This window comes from Camponotus vicinus, unplaced genomic scaffold, assembly GCF_025532165.1.
Source record: "Camponotus vicinus isolate PSW18456_S1 unplaced genomic scaffold, iyCamVici1.0 SCAF_3, whole genome shotgun sequence".
Lineage (NCBI taxonomy): Eukaryota > Metazoa > Arthropoda > Insecta > Hymenoptera > Formicidae > Camponotus > Camponotus vicinus.
This window is the reverse complement of record NW_028141967.1, coordinates 23881531-23905513: the sequence shown is the minus strand read 5'-3', so window position 1 is coordinate 23905513 and position 23983 is coordinate 23881531. Positions and strand designations below refer to the sequence as shown.

Genomic DNA, 23983 nt, shown 5'->3' with positions numbered 1-23983 from the left:
GAAGATTAAAAGTATATTTAAATTAAAAAATCGATTGTTTATGATATGAGAGCAAAATTAACAAAGAGAAGAATTTTTTCAAAAATTCTCCAAGTCTGAATAAAATTCCATGAGAATTCCTTGATTACAAGAACAAAAAAATTTCATATTTTTCCAAGGACCAGTACCTTGATAATCGAATAACGTGTACACATTTGACACAACTTCATACACAAATTGTCATCAAGAGAAAACGATGATGATTCATGTGCGATTCTTGATTGTATTATCGACATATCGTGATACACATTAGATTGCAGCATCCAGTCCTTCATCCTATAATCATTCCTAGCTGTCGCAAACGCTTCGAGAAGGCTTCTTACATCTCGTCAATGTATACAGGTGCGATTGCGAGGATGCAAAATCAGGTGATTCAAGACAGCGCGGACCGAATCCTTTGTGCAGCGGCGCGAGGAACGCGCTGCATCATTCATTCGGATGGAGGGGTACACGCACCGTGTGCGAAGAAAAACTAGAAAAGAAAAAGAGAGAAAGAAAGAGAGAGATAGAGGAGGAAGAGAAGAGGTGTATACGCGTAAATAAGTTTTTTTTATGCCGCGATGTAAACCGCTGCAACGCGCTAGCCTATGTGATCTTGCGCTGCTCCGTTGTGCGTGTAATAGCGAGAGATGCACGAGCACGCGTGTTTTTGCGTTACGTTTAATACTGATAAGCCTTTATTAAACGGAATTACGGTGTTTAACGGACCGTCGAAAAACACGCCTCGTTAACGTCGCGCGTTGGATCATCGAAAATAGATATTTTCTTTTAATTCTGTGAATACTTCTTCTCTTACGCATACAAAGATACATTATATTCTCTATAGTGATTCAAGATTGGATCTAGATTTGTTCTGGATATTTTAATAATAATTAACATTAATGGAGGAAAATATAAAAAATAGCTGTAGAGGTCTCTTAAATTGATAGCCCTATTTTTTAACAATTTTTCTTTTAATTCTGTAAATATTTCTTCTCTTACACATACAAAGTTGCATTATATTCTCTATAGTGATTTAAGATAGATCTAGATTTGTGTTCTGGATATTTTAATAATAATTAACATTAATGGAGGAAAATTAAAAAATAGCTGTAGAGGTCTCTTAAATTGATAGCCCTATTTTTTAACAATTTTTCTTTTAATTCTGTGAATATTTCTTCTCCTACACATGCAAAGATGCATTATATTCTCTATAGTGATTTAAGATTGGAGCTAGATTTATTCTGGATATTTTAATAATAATTAACATTAATGGAGGAAAATATAAAAAATAGCTGTAGAGGTCTCTTAAATTGATAGCTCTATTTTTTAGCAATTGAATGTTGTATTTTATCAGAATTGCAAATAATAACAAATTGGATCCGTTTAGTTTGTCTATGTATCAGAAATCCGTACTTTCTTTAACAAATTATTCTAAAATTAATCTAAATAGGAATAATAATATTATATATTTTTTAATAATTTTCGTTTTATTATATATTTTTTAATAGTATCGTTGTTCTTATATGCTTCCAGATTTCTAAACGTTTGTTTAATTTTCATTTTCTATATCTTTTATTTTAATCATTTTTATTTCGAGGATTAATTTCTCAGATTTCAATTCTTTTGTCCATTTTTCGAAGATTATTAAAAAAAACCTGCAATTTGATAGAAAGCGATAAATATACATTTTGAAACTGGGAACATGAGTCCGCGGAAATATCAATTTTAATATCCTTCTTCTGCTAATTGATGCCGAAAATTGGACACGATATGACAAAGAGATTCGCCGACGGACAGGCGAAAGTAATTCTGACGGCAACGATCAACGAGAGAGAGAGAGAGAGGGGATATATCACCGGTAAGATACCGGCGCGTGCCGGTTGACCCCGCGCGTTACCCTGCCCGCAGCGTGGGGGTCAGCAGGTAGAACGCGTGTTTGACGAGAGATCAGGTACGAGATGTGGAAACGCACGTTGCCTTATTTATGCGTACACGCCCTTGTATCCTGCGCGTGCGAGATTTATCTCTCTCTCGCTCAGGGTAATTCTCGTATAAAATAAATCTATTATAGCCACCGCCGTTGCCAATAAATAATTATCTCCGACGCACGTGCAGCCTTTTACTTGTGTCATTGCTGAATCGAGTTTGCGTTTTTTTCACGTTTTTCTCTCTCGCTGTAAAAAAAGAGACTCTACCTCTTTTTTAAGCTGAAAACGACGCAAATAATGATACATGGAGATGAACGATGTGACTTGACTACCTTGAATGCACTTCTTGTTAGTAGAGGAGAGGTGCGATCCGTTTGTTTGTTTCATTTAAGAAAGAGTTGAAGGTAATCTTGTATAAGCGTCGAAGGTGCAATAATAAAAAAAAGAACGATAGTCATGTGGATCCCGTCTGTGCCGAATTATTCGAGACAACAAAAATTTGCATCGGTTCCCTAACAACAAAAATATTCAAGATAGTTAAATTATACGGTTCACCCTGCATGTATGATAAACAGAAGATAGAGAAGAGTGAGGAAAAGAAAGAGACAGATAATTGGGAGAAAGAATGGTATTGTGTTCCAACGAAGGATATCCATAATAGAAAGAAGAATATATCCGTACGAAGAAAAGAAGATTCTCTTATCCTTCAATAAAATTTCCGATCAAACATCATTAATATTGACATACTTTAAGCATGCATAACTTGATTAAGTCTCACTTATTGATGAGGAATAAAATACATATCTCATATTAAAAAGATCATGAAAAATAACTATTTATAAAGCGTCTGTCGAAGCAAAACCTCTTTATAGTTAGAATTAATACATTCGATTACACAAAATTACAACCGCCACGGATATGAATGAATAAATTAGGTCTTTCGCAAACGATGGATAGTTTGAAAAATTATGTCAAGGAAAATAAAGCCTGCAAAAGAACATATTATTATCTCACGGATTATTTTGCAACTGCAATGATCGATATCAATATACACAGTAAAAAATTGTGCATCCATATGTTAAAATTTTCTTGTGTTTACCACACGTTTTGATTAGTACTTCAATGTGAAATTAACATACAACTGATATGTTATTTTTATAATGTTTTCATGTGTTACATTTATGTCAACTTCATAACTTAACACTTTGTATATGTCTCTTAGAAATGGAATATTATTTTGAGTATTTTTAACATAATCATTTTAAACAATCAACATGTCTCAAAGTCAGTTTAACATTCTAAGAAAAGTTAAAGTGAATCTTCAAATAATCTTGAACTTTGACATAAAATAATCAAATTTATTAAAATCAAATGTTTCTATTACAAATAATTTGAGTTAAAATAATTACTATTATATGTTAATGTCCTACAACAATTCTTATAAATTATTGTAACTATTTTTTTCAAATTTAATAATTTTTAATTAATTTGTATGTTATTTTTACGTTACACTTAAAGTCACAATAACAAAAATAAATGTAAAGTATTGTGTCAATTATTTAACATTTTTAGTTTGTCAATAAGTAACATACGACAAATGAGTTATCTTAACTTAAAATTTAGAGTGGACTTTCTGGGACATGTGAAAAATGTTATAATTAACATTTTATTTTTTACTGTGTATAAGTATCTATGCAGTTTGCAACTGACTCGCGTCCACGTGATTAGCACCTGTTTATATTCGGACCACGAATTCCGTCGACATTGTTCGATCGAAGAAGACGTCTCGATCTGTTTCGCGCATTTCGTTGTTTAGGTATGAACGACAAGACGTCTTCTTCGGCGCATCGCAAACTGACAGAAGAATAAAGAAGTCGCGTGAGAAAGAATACAACAAAGATCCCGCGAAGCGAAGGGGACTCTACCCGTGACGATCCCGCTTAATATTATAGAGGGAGAATCGACTGGAATCGGCTCATTCGATAGCTCCTTCGTACGTACCTCTTCGGTTCCAGATCGCTTCTCTCTCTTTTTCCCTCTCGCTCATTTCCTCCTTCATTCGCTTCTCTCGCCGTCTCGACATCAGCTTCGCTCGACCTCTAATTCTCAAGCGAACAAAAACTTAATCGGTCGCTTCCTCCGTTCGCTCTTATGGTTACAGCGAGAGTAAGAGAGAAAAGAGAAAGAAAGAGGAAAAGGGAAGACGTGACGAGCCTGGAGGGCTAGAGCGATGAGGGGAGAAGAGAAAATGGAGGAAAAAAGATGAGAGTAGGCTGGGCTTTTCCTGTAGAATACGATCAGGATCACCTTCGACGTAATCTCCGTATCCAGTAGCTATAACTATCTGAATTCATTTAATCGCGCGACGATACGTTTAGCTGTAACACGAAGCTGCTTACAGCCGGTTTACAGCCTGCCTTTCATAGAGCGCTCTCGTAGAATCGCGTCTCGTAATATCGCGCGGTCTATCAAGATGTACTCTTCGATCGGAGTAAAAAGTGAAGAGGAGTAAGAGCACATAAAATGAAAGTCGATTCGCCTTCGAAACGATCGGGAAAAGCAAATGCGGCTATTTCGGTAAACTGCAGGTAGGTAGATGGGACGCATAAAATAACCGGAAGCAGCGATAGTGACAGCATGAAAGATTGTGCCAGATGTTCTCACACTGCTTGATTGCTCATTCTCGACCAAGGGTAATACTTGATTCTGCGCTCGAGTCTGTCTCTCGCAGGCAATTCACTGAGAAACGCATAACAAAAGTTTTATTTCTAGTATAAGGAATAATTCAAATATAAAATAGATATTAACCCTATCTAACGGAAATACTTACGTATAATTTATAACAAAAAATACTGTTTTTACAGGGTGTCCCGAAACTAATGCTTGATATTTTAAAGGCAGATTCTCTGGCCAATTTAAAAACGATTTTTCCTCAGCGAAAATGTCGCGGCACTAATAGTTTTCGAGTTATAAACGATTGAAAATAAAGGGTTTTTCGCAAACTAAGGCTTATGGGAATAAAATATTAATAAAGTCGCATTCTTTAGTTAATTTTAGGTAGAGTTTACTTTAATAGAATTTTAATTTAAGGCTTAGTTAGAAAGATACATGATGACAAAAATTGGGAATATGCAAAAAATAATGATCTCCCTCGACATTTTCGCTGAGGAAAAATCGTTTTTAAATTGGCCAGAGAATCTGCCTTTAAAATATCAAGCGTTAGTTTCGGGACACCCTGTATATTTCATTTATATCGACATTTATTAATCAGAGAAGGAGAGCTATTCCTTGTTCGGCAGCGAAGATTTGTAACTTTTGTTTGTTCCTCCAAATGTGATTAACTCAAGCAATACTTGTACAGGAATATCGACACTTAGCTAAATAGCTAAGTACCTTCGTCGAGCGTCGACACGAGTAGATATAGTAAACACTTTCGTGCGCACCATGAAGGTGTTGAAGGCACGACGTTGATTAAATTTATGTCTCTGACGGTCGTGATAAATGCGATAGTTCGATTTGGTTATAATTTGGGCTCTCGAGTAAGAGGTGTATTCTTAAGAGAGGCGTACGGACCTTTTAGTATGTGTCACGCTGATATCTACCCTCCACGATTTACGGCGATGATAAAGCAATGACGAACGAAAGGAGAGAATGGAACAAATTTACTTCCCGCGTATTCTCGGGCTAATCAATTTAAATATCCTCGTGTAACGCTTGATTAATTATCCTTGTAATACACTTTGGATGTGGTTTCCTCAAAATTTACAAGCGAAATATGCCAAGAGAATTATCGAGTCGCGAAAAGAAGAGGTGATGGAATGAGATTCACGATGATAACATAATAATAATAATTATTGTCATAATAATTATTATCGTGATAATATAATGTATCGTACACAGAAAAAAATAAGTGTCAAATCAAAACTAATATACTTAAACTAACGCGTTCATTGTTTCGTATATACGCAACAATTTATAATCTTCTTAGAAGAATTTAATAATTTTAAATTTCAACAATGTTATAGTCTTATTTTAATATTGTAATTGTCACCTCAAGAATATATAATTATTTAATTCTACTTTAAGAAAATTATAATCTTTGATTTAAAAATGTTATTTTCTATCTAACATTGTTTCTTTTCCATTCGAGAAAATTAAATCTTAAATCATAAGAATATATTTTTCTCGATTGAACTATATAAAATGGCTTCATTCAAGTAAGCAATTATTCAAGCAATTATATTTTTCTTTAATTAACGCAATATAATCTCATTTCAAGATTTCCATGTTAAAACTAAATCTATTTTCAAAACAAGAACGTCCTTTTTTTCTGTGTACTTTATATTATATTTTTATTATATTCTGTATATTTTATATTATATTTTTATTATATTTTATATTATATTACATCATATTATATATATAATATTGATATTTTATACTAGTTGCTTGCGCCTTCTGTTACAAAAATAAGGCGAGCTAAAGATTTACACTCGCATCTTCTTTCATCTTTAATTGAATTAAACGCGTTTCAACAGCGGTGCATAAATATTAGCAATTACTTATCCCGCCAATAGAAGTAAGATTAATAAGATGTAGCCGATGCACAAATGGCGAGTTAATTCGCTTCAACGGGAAACATCTCGCGCGAAGCGAATTATATTTAACTAACGTGGCAGCCAATGAGGCGACATACAATATTGAGTGAACGGTCAGCATGTGAATGGTCATCTGTTTATGTAAATAAACGACGCCTCGAACGCTGCCTACGGCGGCAGGATGCACGGTCCACTTTCCAGCATTCCAGCCTCGGATAAATTGTTTGTCGCGAGAGTACATCCGCGGTATGTAAATTTGCTTTCCCCCCTCCCACCCCTCGTTCCCCCCAATTCCTTTTTCTTACGCTTTCTTTTCGTTTTCCCCGCTTCGGGATTCCGTTACGTCGCGAGTTCGAGCCGAGTCGAACGCGAGAAAGATGAATATTCGCGCGGCGAGTGCGAAGGAAAGAAAAGGGGGGAAGGGGAGACGAGATGGAGAGCGGCGCAAGGTCTAGAAGCGAGAATTAAGAGGAGGAAGAAGAGAGACGTGGAAACGCGTTGAAACGAACTCGGCAGAGAGATGGAGGAAGAAGAAGAAGAAGAAAGAAACGCGCGCCGCTCTCGTTTCGCATTCTGCAGCGCGCTAGTCAGCGGCTAACTATAAGAGGAGCTAACTATAACTCGCCAAGTTTCTACCCGTGGCTGCTATTTCGGGTCTCTCTCTTTCTCGCGCGCGTCGTCGCACCGCCAAATCCTGACCCCATCCCGCGAAAGACCTGACGTCGCTGCACCTCTGCAGAGAAGCGCGATATGAGACGCGTGTGAGGGAGAAGAGCAAAACCAATATACCCCATATTCCTCAGCGATTAAACGTCGCGCTTCATCTCGTACGTTATTTTACATATTTGTATAGATCTGATGGATATTTTCCAATCTGCTTCATTTTCCTTTCTATTTACTTGCCTGATTTTTATATTTTAATTTCTTCACAGTGGACATTTTTCTTTCCTCAAATAATCCCCCATTCAATGTAAACACTGTATCCTAGCTCCCTAATTATAGCATAAATATAAAATTTGAAAAAATTGAAAAAATATTGATATAATCTTTGAAAAAATTGGCGTTAGCAGAGCAATTTTAATGGATACCATTTGCGATTAAAAATTCCCGTTTATATAAATAACATTAGATAAAAAATTCTTTATTAATAATTAAAAATTCTTAAATTATTAATAAAAATTCTTTATTAATAATTTACCCGATAAATTTTTTTACAGAAACCTCAAATTTATAAATGAAAAAGGTTGGCTTAAATAATTTGCGGACAAATATACCGCGAAAATAATCGCGTATCAAAATGTTTATGAGTATTATTAATAATTTAATAGTATATTATTACATCATATTAGGGAGAATAATAATCAAATATCCAGATATTAAAACAGGGTGAAATTAGTGATTTTTAATGCTCGGTTACTTTGCACTATTTTAATCATAAGAGCATTTTACCCCGAGTGTAAAGTTACATATAATCATATACAAGCTGTTATATATAATTCTAAGCCGGTTCTTATCCAGTTTGGTGCAGCGTGTTTAATTACGTTTAATTACGTCGCAACGATTAAACGCTCGCTTGGGGTCAATGCACAGTACTGTTTCGATGACGGTTACTAACCTCGCTTCATTGGCTAAATCCTATAATTTATTTATAAACTAAGAATTCTACTAGAGCGCGCGAACGAGATTAACCGATTTCTTTTTTGGCTTCGTCTAGAGTTACGTCGCTTATTACAACGTAGAAAAATATTTGTACCACGTGATATATTCGCGTTCAAACGCTTTATCAATTATAAATATAATCAAGATAAATATTTTGAAAAAAAGAATGTCGTGTATGTATGATATTAAAAAGTGATAAGAGAGACGAGAGATTAAGGGGTTATGCCTAGTCAGCAGACCGAAAAAAGTTTGATGTTTGAGAATTTCTTTTTAAAAGTGTAATAATTTTTTTTTACAAATAAATTTTTATTCAAAAGTACAAATATTAAGGATTTTACTATATTTTTTTTAAAATAAAATATTAAAAAATGTAAAAGTTATAACTATTCTCCCGGATATTGTTTTTTAAAAAGCGCTGCGCGGTGAGCAGTGCTATTCGAAGCTGATTCATCTGATATCAAAAATTCGATAAACTGTAGTTAATGTATGAAATTATCTAGTAGATGAACGAAGGATTAATCGAAAAATTATTTTGGACAAAATGGCAGCCATTTGATGCTAAGATATTCTTTTTCGACTTAAAAATTGCTCATTTTTTATTAAATAAAAAAAAAGTATTAATTAAAAAACAAAATCCTTCGTTCATCTACAAGGTTTTTACACGTAGAAGAAGCCTGTAAAATTTCAAACAAATCAGTGTAACGGTTTTCGAAATATCTTACTCCGGCTTTGAAAAAGTGATTTCGAGAAAAACGCATTTAAGATTTGTGTCAAGTTTATGTTTAAATAAAATGCAGATTTCTTAATTTACACAGAATCATATATTCCAGGCCCATATAATTTTAGTTTATTTAAATCTTCATATATTGGTTTGATAGCCCTCAAAACATCAGAGCTGAAGCTTTATAAACGTATTTAAACGAAGTTATATATTTTGGCGCTTCATGAAACATACACTTATAACTTCAATTTCCGATTAATTTGTACTTTTATGGAATATTTTCAATATGATACACTTCAAGGATATGTAAAAACATAAAAATCGTTTTTTTTATTTTTATGACTAGGCATAACTCCTTAAAATAGATTCAATTTATTCGATGTCAAATACGAGAAATCGAGAAAGCTTTTAAAATTCTGAAGAGAAAAATCTCTCGAGATTCTCCACAACCTCTCGATTCAGGGTTTTACATCTACGATCGATACGTCGTGATTTTCGAACGATTAAAGAGAGCAACGTAATTAGCGTTGAACGAGCGATCGGATTAACCTTGTGCTCTCGTCTCGCTTGAAAACGCAAGCTCGCTCGCTCGCTTTCGCTCGGATCCGCTGCGAAAACAGAACCAGGTACATGCTCGATGCATGTCGAACGAACCGCACCGACGTGATCGCGTGCATCCGGTGAATCGACCGAGTATCCTTTTCGAGTCTCCATCTCGACTCTCGGATCGCGGAGTCGCGTTTAACCTTGTCGATTTCCTGAACCCCGTGGAAAAAAAATGAGGTGCCCTTTTCACCCCTCTATCTCACCCCCGCACGCGTCTACAAGAATCGCGTGACATTAATAATCTGAAGAGTACGTTCTCGAAATCGTGAAATCGTGAAATTGCTCGAAATTTACATCAAACTCGCAACAAAATCACGGACTGTGACAAATTTCGAATTGAAATTTTCTCAAGGGAATTTGTGAGGAACGATGACGCAATTTTTTTCCTTTGTCTCTTTTTGAGTTGCGTGCCGGTATTAGTTACGTCCACGCGCCAAGATTTACGACGGTGTGTAATTTGTCAATTACAAGATGGAAAGTTCACTCGCGCGCCCGAAGAATGTCTACGCTTCGCGTAGCAATAGTAATATTGTCCGTTCCGCCCGTGAGTACAAACGACCTCTGGATCCTTCATACACGTTATTGCACATGCAATACACCTGTTACTGTACGGGTTGCGTAAGTTACCTCGGTGGCGAGCCCACGAGTCAAACTGACCGCAAGAATTCCGAATACTTTCACTCGTTTCAGGCGCGGCACGAACGACGCCGAGACCGGGCCGAGAAAGTATCCCAATATATGTGCAACACGATCTGATAACTGCAGCACGAGAAAAAAAAGGAGAGAGAAAGAGAGAAAGAGAGGAGGGTGGTGAGCAAGGTGACGAAAATAAAGTCTCCAACTTACGCACTTGAATTCGATGTTACGTACGAACAGCCGGGACCACGCGGAATGCAGATGCATTCCATGTTTCCTCATCGATCGTAGACGAGTATCGCGCTGCAGAGGCGTATATTGCCTCAAGTACACGTGTTACGTTCGAAATTGACACAAATTACACGGTATTACTTAGATTAAGGCGCAAGAATTGATGAGATTCCATCGTCCTAGTCGAGAAATGCATTTAGGTGGTAAATTTTTCTGACAATAAGCGGATAGGGAGATAACGAAAAATTTTGTTTAAACCTGAAATGTATGAAAATTATTATTTAATACTCATGTTGAGAAAAATGAGCGAAAGGAAAATAATTTCTATTTCATTGAATAAACTTTTAATTTATTTTATATTAGTAACATTACGCGTTTTTTCATTTGTCATAATCAGTCAGGTCATAAAAATACAATGTAATAAAAGCGAGCAAGCCTTCATTGCGAGCTAGAACTCAAAAATGCATCCGCACGAAATCTCACGTCTAGAAATATAACATTTAAATTTTTTCATGCATTGCTTGTCTGAATAAAATTATATATGGTATTAAAAAAAAAATTATTACAATATATGTTATATACATATGTTTTATATGTATATAATTATTATATTATTCATATATAAAATATTATATGTGTATAATACGATTATCACATACTATTACAATTATTCTATAGGAGATATCTTTTGTGGGAAATATGCCTTATAGATAATGGATTACTATAATTTTATGGATTGCACAATACATATATATTATGGTAATTTCGAAAATTGAACAATCATTTAAGTGCATGTGCTACAGTCATTTAGGGTAAGCCAAACGAGCATGAAGTAAAGAGATCGCATTCTATATTAATGCACGTACTACGAAGGCCTGTGCGCTATGCAAACTAACTCGACCATGTTAGTTAATCTACTGATATTATCAATTTATGATCGCACGTGCATGATTCGGCATAGGCGGGACTATTTCGTGCGAGAACAAAAGCGAAAGCTGGCGTTTAAAGTCTACGATGCATATGTATATAATTATTTTGCATGATCATAATATATCTGAAGCATAAACTGCTGAACGCAAGGATTCCAACACTACCTTTGTAAGCAATGTGTAATTAAATTGCAATTTTCACCATTAATAGTACTGCTATATCTCCACATATTATTATAACTATCAATTACTCGTAATATTTTAAAGCAACTTATGTAATATACTTTGTTTTCTTTACTTTAATCAAAAAAAAATATATATTGACAAAAATTAAAATTATTTTATACAATTTAATTTTTAAATTGAGTTGTATAATTAATCAAATGACGACTGATTTTTGAAGTAAATTTCACTGTAATTTATTACAAAGTGATATTTGCAATAAATAGGCTAAAAGCAAGATTTTAAATAAAAACAGTAAAAATTTACTTTTCTAAATATTAATTTGAAGTCTTTAAAAAATTAAAACAGTCATCTCTTAAGTAAAATATTTTAATTATAGCCTGCAATGAATTAAAAATTCTTTCATTATTCAAACGAGTTAGCGTATTTATTGATATTTTGTTTACATAATAATTCCTGCTAATGTCTTGAAATCTTGCGTATCAAAATTCCACAATAATCCACCCCTCGAGATTATTCCAGCGAAAGACGATGAGCTCCGCATATCTAGCCTATCATCTCTCGAATCTGCGGAACCTTGAGGAGTATCTCGGCAGACGCGTCTATTTAAAATTGCAAACCGGTGGGCACGCGCGATAGGATCTGTCGAAAAAGGCATAAAGCGACCAAAATGTGTCGCACAAAAGCCCCTAAAGAAGGTCAACCGGACTCGGGGGGTCAAGCGGAGTCAACCGATGCGATTTGGTTTATGGCGCGAGCTTGTGCCTCTTCTTTCTCTCTCCTTCTTTATCTCTCTTTCTCTCTGTATTATTGTATTTTCGACGATGATTTACGATAGGAACGACCATTGCATTTGTGTTTCCTTCTAATTTTTTTCTTTTCTGCTCGACGGGCGACGCGTCGCGGGACATCATCAGCCATATCCTGGAATTTCCGGAGTTGATGGCCGTTCTCGCGTTTCTTTCTACGTGTCATTCAAGAAGAACAGCACTTTTTATTGGATGTAAAGCAGTAAACAATATGACATCTAAAATGAAATATCTCATCCAAAATGATCTATCTCTTTCATGATTTTATCTATGCAATTACTGCTATTTACTTATTTTACCGTAAAACTTCCACAAGATAAAGATATCGCTGATTGACAAGCACAAAATAGTTGTTATTCAGATTTTACAAGAGCTATAATTATTCTATCTCTGTATCTTCATGCTTGCTTTTGTCTATTTTATCCTTTCCTTTTAGATACTTTCACTATTGTAATGATTAATCTGTTTCACGAAGCACTATCACTTTTATTCTTCTTGAATTATTCTTGTAAATTTATAATGCATTTCGATTTTTATAAAGTTTAATTATTTTTTCCATGTATAATGTTACAGGAAAAAGGATATGTTATTTGTCTGAATATATTTTCTTAGCGATACTATCAGTTAGTTTTATGAAAGTAAACGAAGAAACGTACGTGACGTAATTCATAAATTGTAAGATTAGAAATTTACAATGTGTTTGCGAAGCGTACAAGATTATAAAGCGTCTGGAAGAAAGTAATCCTTGTAAAAATCCATAATGAATCTTACACGTAAGAGTTGATCTATCAGTGCGCTTACTTTCAAAGCACTAAGTTCAATGCACTTAATTTCGCCAATTTGAATACGGAAGCATATAAGAACATCAAAAAATAAATAAATGTAGAATTGTTATACAACTGGACGTCGTTTCATCAAAAGCTTTTAATTTAAGTAATTTTACTCTCTAATTAAATCTAAAATGTAAAGTTCGATTCGCAAAAAATAACTATATATAAACATATATATAAACATAAATATAATATAAATATAACAATTATAACAATATATAACATAAATATAGCAATTTAATTGTTAATATATATAATCTAAAATATATTTCAATAAAAGAGATTAGAAGACACATAACGTATGAGAGTTAAATAAATATAAGGAATTTTTGGAGCGGATTAACGCCTCGAGAAATATTGCGTCATGATGATGTAAATCGTGATTAATATAATTAAAAAGTCCAGAGAAGGTCGAGCAGGTTTACACGATTGTCGCGAACTAGCGAGAAACGCAACAGCGAAGCGGAGCGCCTCTCTCTGACAGATGGCCACCAGAGATTTCCGCAAGAAAATAACGTTTACAAAAACGTTGACGAGAGATACAGCGTGAATATGGCGCACGGGAGCTTTAGAGGAAGCTCCGCAATTTCTAGAGAGCGACGAGAGTAATTCTCGCGAAAGCTACTCGTCACGTCGTTCCACATTCAAGTAAAACTATTCGTTCTCTTTGCATTAAACATAAAATACTTTTTACGTATCAACAATTGCACTAACTCTGCTTTTCCATTTAAATTTATTCCAATTTCAAGAGGTAAAGGAAAGATTTTAAGATTTTGCATTAAAAAAATATTAAATATTATTATATTTAATATTATTATAAATATTATTATTAAATATATTAAATATTAAATATTAAAAAAAAATTTATATTGGCATGTTTAAATTTTCCTATGAAATAATCGCGCGATGTAAAATTGATGAACGTGAGAGATTGAATACGTTACATTACATGCGTCGTAATTTCGCTACTGAGAATACGTGGTAACGAAACAAGGAACACTTTGTCAAACAAGCTCATATGCAGACGTACATCACTCCGATCCATCGTAACTTCATCCGTTTCTTTACTCAATTTCAGATTCACATCCGGTCGTAGTTTCGACGTTTAGTAGAAAATTGCGCGATATCGCCATGACTTTTCCTAACGTGTATAGGTTTAGACTAAAATGACGATGCGGGGTTAAATTGGAAATATAAAAACTCGGTGAACTTCGGTAAATTAAACGTGTTACGTGCTCTGGAATGTATGTACATGATCGCGTGGCCGTGGATGCACACTGGATATGAAATAGTGTTACGAGCAGTAAAAGCGAATCGACCGCTTTCACATGTTCTGCAGTTTGTATATACGACTGAGCAATTTATAGCACAGTGAAATGAATGCGTCTCTCGCTATCGATCTTTCTATAATTCTACTGTTTCCTAGTTTACCGTAAGATATGTAATTTACTAAGCATACAAGTTTGAAGTCTTCGAATCTGTAACGCGATCTGTAATTGCGTTAAAACAAAAACTTCTCGAGGCGATTAAAAATGCCGCGGAAAGAAACAAGTAGAAATAATTTCTTTGAAATTAATTCAGGGTTTGAGAATAAAAATTTTGTTGTGCTTCGTTATTTTGGCAAAATTTAGAATCACAAGTAGGCGTAAGCTTTAATACATTGTTATAACTCTTAAAATAAATAAAAAAATGTGAATAACAACATTATTTTTATTTATAATTATTAATGCAATATTTGTCCTTTTACTTCATTTATTAGATTGCGAAAGATTTTGCATTTTTCTGTTAAATTCCGTATCAAATAAAGTTTAAAAAAATCAAGTTTTTTTTAAAAAAAGATTTCAAAAAATTTCTCTTTTTAGATGAGAAGTTTATATTGAAGCTGATGATGACAATTTTGATTTAAAACTCTAATCTGCTTTCACTTATTTAAAAAATATGACCAACTTTTTTCAGCAAAATTTATATAATATCTCCATTTAATAGAAACGATATATTTTATCACAAAAAATATTAATATTTAAATAATTTCCACAGAAATATATATCGCGGATTAATTTACTCGACATGTCTCTCACATATTTGCTGCATATATTTTGCATATCCATTCAAAGGGAATGTAAAGACACGCGTTAATGCTCGTTTTATTGTAGACCCCATTATTCTGTCACTAATAAAAAGTCATGGAAATAATTTTATAATTATATTCTAGTTAATTATTTACAATTACAAATAGCAAAAAATTGAGATTAACTCTTCAATTACGAAAAATGTCACGTCTCCGTGAGTCGTCATTTTCATAAAGGCATTGTGGTGTAAACACGATAAATTGCGTGATTCTGTAACACCACAAATTTTCGCTCATTAAAATTTCGCATTCACAACTGAAGCTATTATACTTTGTAATTTGCGATTTAAAGATTTGAAAATGAATATTACGTATAAATTGTCGCGGCAATTTTTTTCTTTTTTATCGTCATCATTGAATCATTAGCACGCCACTCGACGTGACATTATTAAATTTACGTGCGAAATACATTGTGACAAAAGTTCTCCGTCATTGTGACACAATACAAACTTTGTTGGAGAAGTTACACAATGCAAAAAGTTGTAGAATAAGCGAATTTCCGGAAGAGTATTCAAAAGTATTCAGAACCAAAATCGCGTTGGCGATCGATTCGATTGCCCGGAACTACTGGTGCGAACGCCCTTGCGATAATACCGTATTGCGTCAACGATACCTCTAGCTCTATTTTAAATAATGTAGCCTACATCAATGAGAGACATTATATCTAATAGCGAATTACATTTTATAATTTTACAATATTTAATAACATATTTTCAGCGCTACTGTTATAATAGTGTTTTATTATATTCGGAGTAATGGAAGAATGTTGAACCGCGTTAATTCATCATTGTTGATGTCGCGTTTAAATGGCGATACAACCTCTCTTTATCCCACGAAAACACAATTGTCAATGAAACTGTCACTTACCTTTATTTGAGCGGCGAGGTCACTGGCGAACCGACGTCTTCCGGTTGCTGCAGAGAAAACTCCTATGGTGCACCGGCGGAAAAACACCCCCCACAGCTGCAGTACTGGACGGTTCGTTCCTCTCGGAAAAGCACAGGTGTCATCGCACTGTCACGCACGCGATTCGCCGCATCAAATACCGCGGCGTGTCTTTCTCTCTCTCCTCTCTCTGCAAATACGTGACGTATCGTTAATACTTCGCGAAACAATTCGAGAAACAATTGGGAATTTCGGGGAGTGGATGGAACGTGAACCTCGATCGATGTCCGTGCGCAGACTGCCCGCACCATCGTCTGCACCGGTTGCCTCGCGTTCGTCATACTACGGTCCCTCGCTGCGTCCTTTTCCCGCACGTGTTTCCGCTCTTTCGTTCTTTCCCCCACCGCGCGTGCTTCCACCCATCTCGCTCGCACACGTGCGAATTTTCCCTGTAAGCGTCGTAATCACAAGTTAGATGAGGAAAACTCGTCAATGTTATGTAAAAAATTAATAAATGTGCAGGATGAAGAAAATAAATTGTAATGAAAACATTTTTATATCATCTTTTGCTGACATTCTTTTTTTTTACTGTCCTTTTTGTACATGTTCAACTATTATTAAATTTTTTTATTTGCCGTTAATAATGTAATATGTCGCCGCATATGGCAAAAACAAGTACTTAAAGAGAAATGTAATAGTCATGGACTGACAGTAATCTTGCTTGTCCCCACATAGCTTGATTACACCTACATATTCTTTATTTAGAATGTGGCTTCTTTCATCATTTTCTTCATCATGATATTCAGAGCTTACTGTTCTCTCTATAAATATCTTCAAAATGAAGCATTTTTTAGCAATATTTGTTTAACAATTACAAATTATTTATTCTTATTAAATTAATTAAAACTGTCTTAAATAGGTTTACCAAAAATGTCATATAAAATACAAATATAATGCATGAAATATGAAAATATATATGATATAATTTAAATTCGCATCTCATATAAATTTTATAAAAGAGTCATCAGTCACCTCTTCTATTTATTCGACTTTAAAGTTATTGATCATAAAAATATTTATAATCGTATGTCATATTTAATCATAAAATGTAAAAACATGATAAATTATACACTATGGACATTAGGCATCTAAAAAAAATCAATATATAATAAATAATTTATAAAATAATTTTAATCGAAATATGTTTTCGAAGATAAATGTACCATTGTTACCCGTTTAAATATTAATAATGAATTAACACAAAAGCACATGATTACGATCTCGATTATTGCGTGAAATCGTTTCGCCAAAGAAAACTTACATCTTATTTTTTTCTTTTAATTAAAATTATACAACTATTGATGAATATAATTTTTTTTTCAATAAAAATAAAAAAAGAGAATTTATATAATCGAGAAGTTTATTTATATGATGAAGTTTATTAAATTCTGTTCCACTTTAAGCACTCGAAGGTCTCTCTCTAAACCCTTTGCTGTCGAATATGTGACAAGACATCATTAAGATTCCGTGCATCGGTTTCGAAATCGACTAGCGTTTGTTCTTTATAAATGTGAGATAGAAAAAGGGCACCGTACAATCGAGAGATTGGTGTTTCCTTGAAGTAGATATGGCAAGCTATATTCATCGTTTACTAAATCGAGAATTAATTAAGCTCTATTTAATGCGTTACTATTCACTACTCCAATAACAGAATAATTAACACTCGAATTGTTGATAATAGATTTAGTAATAAAATAATCATCTATAGTATAATATGATGCAGAGTTTCTCATACAGCACGTAGAAAAATTGCATAAACATTGCTGAAATATTTCATTATATGTAGAACCTGCGAATTCTCTGGCGAAAAGACACGAAAATTCTAATATTCTCTAAAAATTTTATAAAGTGAACCGCGCTGACGAAGATAAAATGGTTCGAAGAATAATCTGAGAAACTAAAAGACAGCGTGTGTTAATTAAAATTCCATAATAGATATATAGAGAGATGAATGAAACGGGTTAAATGAAAAATAGCCACCGAAATTATAAGGAATTTAATTCTGCGAGTATTGCAATTATGGCCTGAAAATAAGGACCGCCGTTTCGTCGCTTTTGATTGCGGGGTCGCAAATAAGGATCGTATGTGTGTAAAAAAAAGCTTCTCCGCTATTTTATATGAGAATCTTAGCTCGTTTAAAGTAAGTAACTGCCACGCAAAAACTGGACATTCCGCTGCCGTTCGTCCTTTTTTCATTCCACCCGTGTTTTTCCCCTTCCCACTTTTCATCGCGCTTCGCTCGAAGAACGGTGACACTTCAATCTTCGTTAGAAGAGCGCAAATGTAAAAGTAAACGTAAATCTCTAGCGATTAATTGATTTAATCACTTATGTCTAATCGTATTCTTTGTGTAAAACTATTAAAAAATAAATCGTGCGATGTACGTACAGTTTAAAATGCAACGAGAGAAAGTGAATATCGCGAAGTTTAAATTAAAAAACAAAAAAAAAACAATTTGATCAAATAAACAGAATTTTGTTATTTGTATTTTAATTTCTCATAAAATGTTATACATATATCGTTTTTCCATTTTAAAGAATATTATCATTATATACATTTTCAAAAGATAATTTCATATTTTTTGTTAAGTCTCTTTATTTTGAAGTAAAGTCTTCTCACTTGAAGGCCTCTTACATTTTGACAAATATTTTTCTAATTATATTGCATTGAGACAATTAATGCATTGAAATACTTATTTATTCGATATATTTGCAGAATTCTATTGTATGTGTTTCATTCTCGCAATAATTATACAACATGGCATTCTAATTAATCTAATAAAACTCTTTTCTGGAGAAATCTCAGAGATTAATATTATATTAATTAAATAGATGATCTTTATTAATTTATAAATAGTGCGATAACAAACTTTTTAAGTCGTTACTCATAAAATAGTTTTCTAATCTCTTCTCAAATTTCATAGGTCTATGGACAGATTCGAAAGAAATGTACTCAATCACTTGATGAGGGGTACTATTAAAGGCTCATAATCCCGCGGTGCCTGTGTAAAATTATGTGATTATCAAGGATCTCAGGCAATCCGGGAAAAGATAATTAAAGAGCGCTGACATTACTTAAAATCGTTCTTAATCATACGGTATCTGGACGATACCTAGTATGTATATAATGCGGTATTAATTGTACAATTTACAATTATCTCAATATTTCGTAGGCATACTTTCTCATCTATGTACAATGTTTATTAATCTGTAAAAGAAGCACATACCTCAAGTTATAATATTATCACGCATGCTGACTCGGCTTCCCGCTCTTTCCTCCATTTGCAATTTTGACGACAAGGAAACGGCAAATTTTTCAAATTATACACACACAAATTGACTTGACTTTTGGCCTCACATTCACGTCTTTCATTTTCCCAGATCAGGCGTCGATCCAAACGAAAAATGAAATCTAATTTATTATTATTAAAATTACACTGTTATAAATATTACAGACGATACTCTGGAGCGATCGTTCTCTCTCTGCTCTAATAATTTTTAAGATATTTGTTTCTAACGCCTCTACGTGCACAAAACGCGAACTATCGCTACGATTTTTTTCGATCGATATGATCACAATTATCGTCCCATGAAAAAGAAGAAACCTACCATGTGAGAAAACAGCTGATTGAGTAGAGGAACCAGCTGATTCAGAGTAGAGGAAAAATAGTCGCATCGGAACAAAGAAAAAACCGAAGGAATCATTAGTCGTAAGCAAATTGAGCAATCACAATCGAGTATTTCGGAAATAATCGATTGTGATTGGTCAATTTGTTTACGACTAATGATCAATGACTCATCGTAGAATGAGCCTAATATAAAAAAATAATAAAAAGAAATCGACTGAATACGTGTACTTAAATGACAAGTATCTTTACACTTTGTTAATAAATCTGTGATATTTTTTGCTCAGACTCGTAATATTATTAATGCAAAATTTTGAATAGTATAATATTGTAGTATTTGTAAAATATTATAGTGTACTTTTATCTACAGAATATCAATTAACTTGATTATAACGTAAAGACATAGAGACGTTAAGTGTGTATGTATATAATCAGATTTATTCATTAATTCATTACTTTTATTTATAGAATTTCCCCTTCTAACATGGTCATAAATATTATTAAAAGTAATTTGTCAAGATCAATTGGAAATTGTAAGGATATTTGTATTTCTTTTTTAATTTATTTAGTATACTATTTTATATTTAACATATAAAAAATCATTCAAGCATTATTTTTTTTTATTATGTTTAAAATATATCTCTTATTGTTAATTAATTATAAGACATTTTTCTTGTTCATATCCATGAACTAATCAGCTTTCTTAAACATTAATAAAATTTTGTTTAAAATCTAGTAAATAAATAGTAAATATCTAGTAAATAATTGTGATAATTATATGAGAATTAAATTATCTATTAACAAATTTACAGATTTGCAAGTTGCTTCTAAATTAAGATACTCTACAGAAATGTCACTTGCATATAAAACATTAGCGGTATCTATTCCAAAACCTTTTGTTTACATGGTCAAATTGAATAGGCCAGAGAAACTGAATGCAATAAATCCAACTATGTGGCGGTATGAAAAATCACTTATTATATGTCCTTTGCAATTAAATATCTATATTTAAATGAACAATTTTTATGTAGAGAATTTAAGGAATGTTTCGACGGATTAGCATTCAATCCCGATTGCAGAGTAATTATTTTATCTGCTGCTGGAAAAGCATTTTGTTCAGGTATGAAATAATATATGAGTAAATTAATTATTATGACATTAATAAATAAATGGAATCATTCTATTTGATAACTATTTTAGGACTTGATCTGCAAGGAATGATGGAAATAGGTCAGAGTTTAGCACAGCATGAGGATATTGCACGTAAATGCAGAGTTTTGGAGCCTAAAATTAAAGATTATCAAGATTCATTTACAGCCATAGAGAAGGTATCTCAATATTTATATAGAATTGTGATTCATTCTCTATAAACTCATAATCCACTATGCATCACATATTTTTAATACTTTTTTGTACAAACAAAATAATGATGCAAAATTAATTGACAGTGTCCAAAACCTGTAATAGCTGCTGTGCATGGTGCGTGTATTGGCGCAGGTGTGGACATGATATCGACAACTGACATACGGTATGCTTCCTCTGATGCGTACTTCCAAATAAAGGAAGTTGACATTGGCTTAGCGGCCGATGTCGGTACACTTCAAAGATTTCCAAAAGTTGTGGGATCCGATAGTTTAGCAAGAGAACTTGTATATACAGCACGAGAGTATCCGGCGACTGAAGCATTGGAAAGCGGATTTATAAGTCGCATGTTGGATAATAAAGAAAAGTAAGATTAATAAATGCACTGAAAGAATATATAATCTTGGTAATGATCACTTGAACAAGATGACTTAATTTAAGATAATTCGTATTTTTGTCCAGTTTATTGAATAAAGCAATAGAAATTGCTGAAAATATCGCAAATAAGAGTCCAGTTGCTGTGCAAGGTTCAAAAATAAGTATGATATATTCCAGAGACCACTCTGTTCAAGAAGGATTAGATCATATCGTGAGTATTCTCCATTATTTATTCTACCTAAAATTATAATAAATATTGTTATTATTCATTATATGTGAAACAATTTCTTGTATTTAAAATTGTTTTAATATATATATTATTGGGATTTAACTCGATAGGCGATGCATAACAAGGCAATGCTTCAGAGTGAAGATTTCTTAAATGCAGCTATGGCACAGGCTGTTAAAGGTGATCCTCCAATATTCTCAAAATTATAATATTTCATTGTTGATTAATATGTTATCTATATTTAATCATTTATTATTTGTAAGAAAAAGTTGTCAAATCTTTTTTCTATTTTGATATTAGTTTTAATAATATTTTTCGCAAAAGTATAAAAAAATTTAAACATGACAAATGTATTTTTATCTCTTTTCTAATAATTAAAAAATATTTAAAAATTGTTTAATACATTAAATATATATAACATTTATATACTGTTTACATATGAAAATGGGCACAAATATTGTTTAGATTTAAACCTATGTAACTTATGAAATATATAAAAATTTCATACAATTTTCCTGAATTTTAATATTTTTTTATGTATTAAGATTCTCTCATAAAAAAGACATTTTACTTTTAAAATAATATAGCAGTTCTTTTGTCAGGTAATATCATCCTTAAACAAAAAACTTTCCCATATGCGTCGTTTAGGTAATGCTGCCAATTTTGCAGCTTCTATTTTATCAACAATACTATATACGTTAATATCTTCGGGAATTTTCACCTGTAATTTTTATCTCAAGTGGAAGTTTCAACGTTTTTTAAATAAAATATTTACTCCTATATATATGAGATTTAAACAAACCTTAGCAACAACAATATACGTACAATTAGTAAGTTGATATAATGCTCGTAATTAATTTTTCCTGTTTCCGCATCACAAGCTACAGCCATCATATCGGCCACTTCCTCCTTTGTAAATGGTTCTCCAATTTCCATAATTGATTTCTCTAAATCACTTTTCATAATATATCCTCGATTTTCGGGATCTAATAATTGGAACGCTTTCAATAGCTCTTCTGGTTCTGCTGGCTTGAATCTAAATTGTAAAAACTCTATGTCATAATAAAAAATTACATTTTTCAATTATTTTTGTTCTGATTAAAAAAAAATTTAACTTGAACGTACTTGCGCTCATTAATTGCTTTGCTCATGTATTCTACAAATCTGTTTATTGGCACACAATTGTTTTCAACATCTTCTACTTCTACTTGTATCTCTTGTAATTCAGCTTCTGTGATGACACATCCTGAGCGATATAAAAAAAAATGAAATATGCCATGAGAAAGGTATAAAAATATAAAATTATTACAATATTTTTATATTGTATGTAACTAATAATTAAAACCTAATGCCCTAATTATAGTTCCCAAATCTCTAACATCCACTTCTCCACTTCTTGCGTTGTCAAATACATCAAATGCTTCGTAGAGTCTTCTCTCTAATAATGTTGGTTCAACAGCCACTAAGTGTATAATTGAGAAAAATATCAAATATTTGTATTGATCTTTTTTATTAAATTCATACAAAATCTCTAAAATACTTACTTTGATATCAATAAATCTAACTTACAAACTTTTTTAAAAAATATAAGAAATAAAGGAAATTAACGATGTTTTTCGAGTATTCGAGAAATGCGACTAGCTTTCATGAATTGTTTGATCAATATAAGCAATATATATGAAATAATATATTTGAGATATTTTCAGAGTATTTGTATTAACTTATATTTTATATGAGAGGACATTTTGACATTTTAATAGATTTGTATAAACAATCATTCATTAAAAAAAGTTTTTGTCTTTACAAAACACATATTCTGTACATGTTAATTACAAGTATGTTTGTTTGATACATACATAGTTGACTTTCTCTTCGTAAGGTAAGACGTCTTTCAATAGTACTTTTCCTGCGAGATAATTGCATTTGAGAAGATCTATCGTTATACAATAATACAGTAAATATTTGTATCAATTTAATTATTAAGTGATAAATAAATTAATTTGTCAGTCTGTCATAATTCGACAAAAAACTGAAAAGTAGTATTATTTTTTTCTCAAAATATAAAAATTATTTTTCTATTATTTCATATTCAAATACCAAAAATTTAATTCAATAATAATTTAATGTGATATATGAATTAAACAATTGCAAGAATGTTGTGATAA

General features: G+C 32.6%; 3 protein-coding genes across 9 annotated transcripts in view; 1 reads left to right on the top strand and 2 right to left on the bottom strand.

The window, feature by feature from the left end:
- The window catches only part of LOC145967811 (uncharacterized), a 34372-nt gene extending 14756 nt beyond the window's left edge, over positions 1-19616 (bottom strand). The window contains exons 1-3 of one of the 2 annotated variants that reach the window (XM_083092785.1): positions 19451-19616; positions 16440-16613; positions 16147-16354 (exon numbers count right to left, since the gene is read on the bottom strand). The gene's annotated coding sequence lies outside the window, so the exon portion shown is untranslated. Of the gene's footprint in view, positions 1-16146; positions 16614-19450 lie in introns of both variants that reach the window. The other variant, XM_083092784.1, reaches the window with a different exon arrangement.
- Positions 19617-19843: 227 nt separating this feature from the next.
- LOC145968071 (delta(3,5)-Delta(2,4)-dienoyl-CoA isomerase, mitochondrial) lies at positions 19844-22338 on the top strand. 5 transcript variants are annotated; one of them, XM_083093305.1, is made up of 8 exons: positions 19844-19933; positions 20318-20382; positions 20662-20809; positions 20881-20969; positions 21050-21177; positions 21298-21578; positions 21674-21800; positions 21929-22338. In XM_083093305.1, the coding sequence occupies exons 2-8, from the start codon at positions 20334-20336 to the stop codon at positions 22025-22027; spliced, it is 921 nt and encodes a 306-aa protein (XP_082949431.1). In that variant the 5' UTR covers positions 19844-19933; positions 20318-20333; the 3' UTR covers positions 22028-22338. The 5 variants fall into 5 exon arrangements, with proteins under 5 accessions (XP_082949431.1, XP_082949436.1, XP_082949434.1 ...); XM_083093308.1 differs by having other exon boundaries at positions 19871-20076; XM_083093307.1 differs by having other exon boundaries at positions 19871-20091.
- Positions 20615-23981, bottom strand: LOC145968072 (dynein regulatory complex protein 8). 2 transcript variants are annotated; one of them, XM_083093311.1, is made up of 8 exons: positions 23675-23981; positions 23164-23280; positions 22944-23064; positions 22644-22854; positions 22390-22539; positions 21922-22053; positions 21308-21827; positions 20615-21133 (listed from the first exon to the last, which is right to left on the bottom strand). In XM_083093311.1, exons 1-5 carry the CDS (start codon positions 23739-23741, stop codon positions 22417-22419), a joined length of 639 nt encoding a protein of 212 aa, XP_082949437.1. In that variant the 5' UTR covers positions 23742-23981; the 3' UTR covers positions 20615-21133; positions 21308-21827; positions 21922-22053; positions 22390-22416. The 2 variants fall into 2 exon arrangements, with proteins under 2 accessions (XP_082949437.1, XP_082949438.1); XM_083093312.1 differs by lacking the exon at positions 20615-21133 and having other exon boundaries at positions 21268-21827.
- Between the last annotated feature and the right edge of the window lie 2 nt (positions 23982-23983).

What these genes read in the sequence shown, in the direction of transcription:
- LOC145968071 (XM_083093305.1), top strand. Translation starts at nt 20,334, where the DNA reads ATGGTCATAAATATTATTAAAAGTAATTTGTCAAGATCAATTGGAAAT. An exon ending in TGGAAAAGCATTTTGTTCAG is followed by an intron (nt 20,970 to 21,049) that starts GTATGAAATAAT and finishes TAACTATTTTAG; the next exon opens with GACTTGATCTGCAAGGAATG. An exon ending in CATTTACAGCCATAGAGAAG is followed by an intron (nt 21,178 to 21,297) that starts GTATCTCAATAT and finishes ATTAATTGACAG; the next exon opens with TGTCCAAAACCTGTAATAGC.
- LOC145968072 (XM_083093311.1), bottom strand. Translation starts at nt 23,741, where the DNA reads ATGCAATTATCTCGCAGGAAAAGTACTATTGAAAGACGTCTTACCTTA. An exon ending in ACGAAGAGAAAGTCAACTAT is followed by an intron (nt 23,281 to 23,674) that starts GTATGTATCAAA and finishes TTATACACTTAG; the next exon opens with TGGCTGTTGAACCAACATTA. An exon ending in ATTATATCAACTTACTAATT is followed by an intron (nt 22,540 to 22,643) that starts GTACGTATATTG and finishes TAAAAATTACAG; the next exon opens with GTGAAAATTCCCGAAGATAT.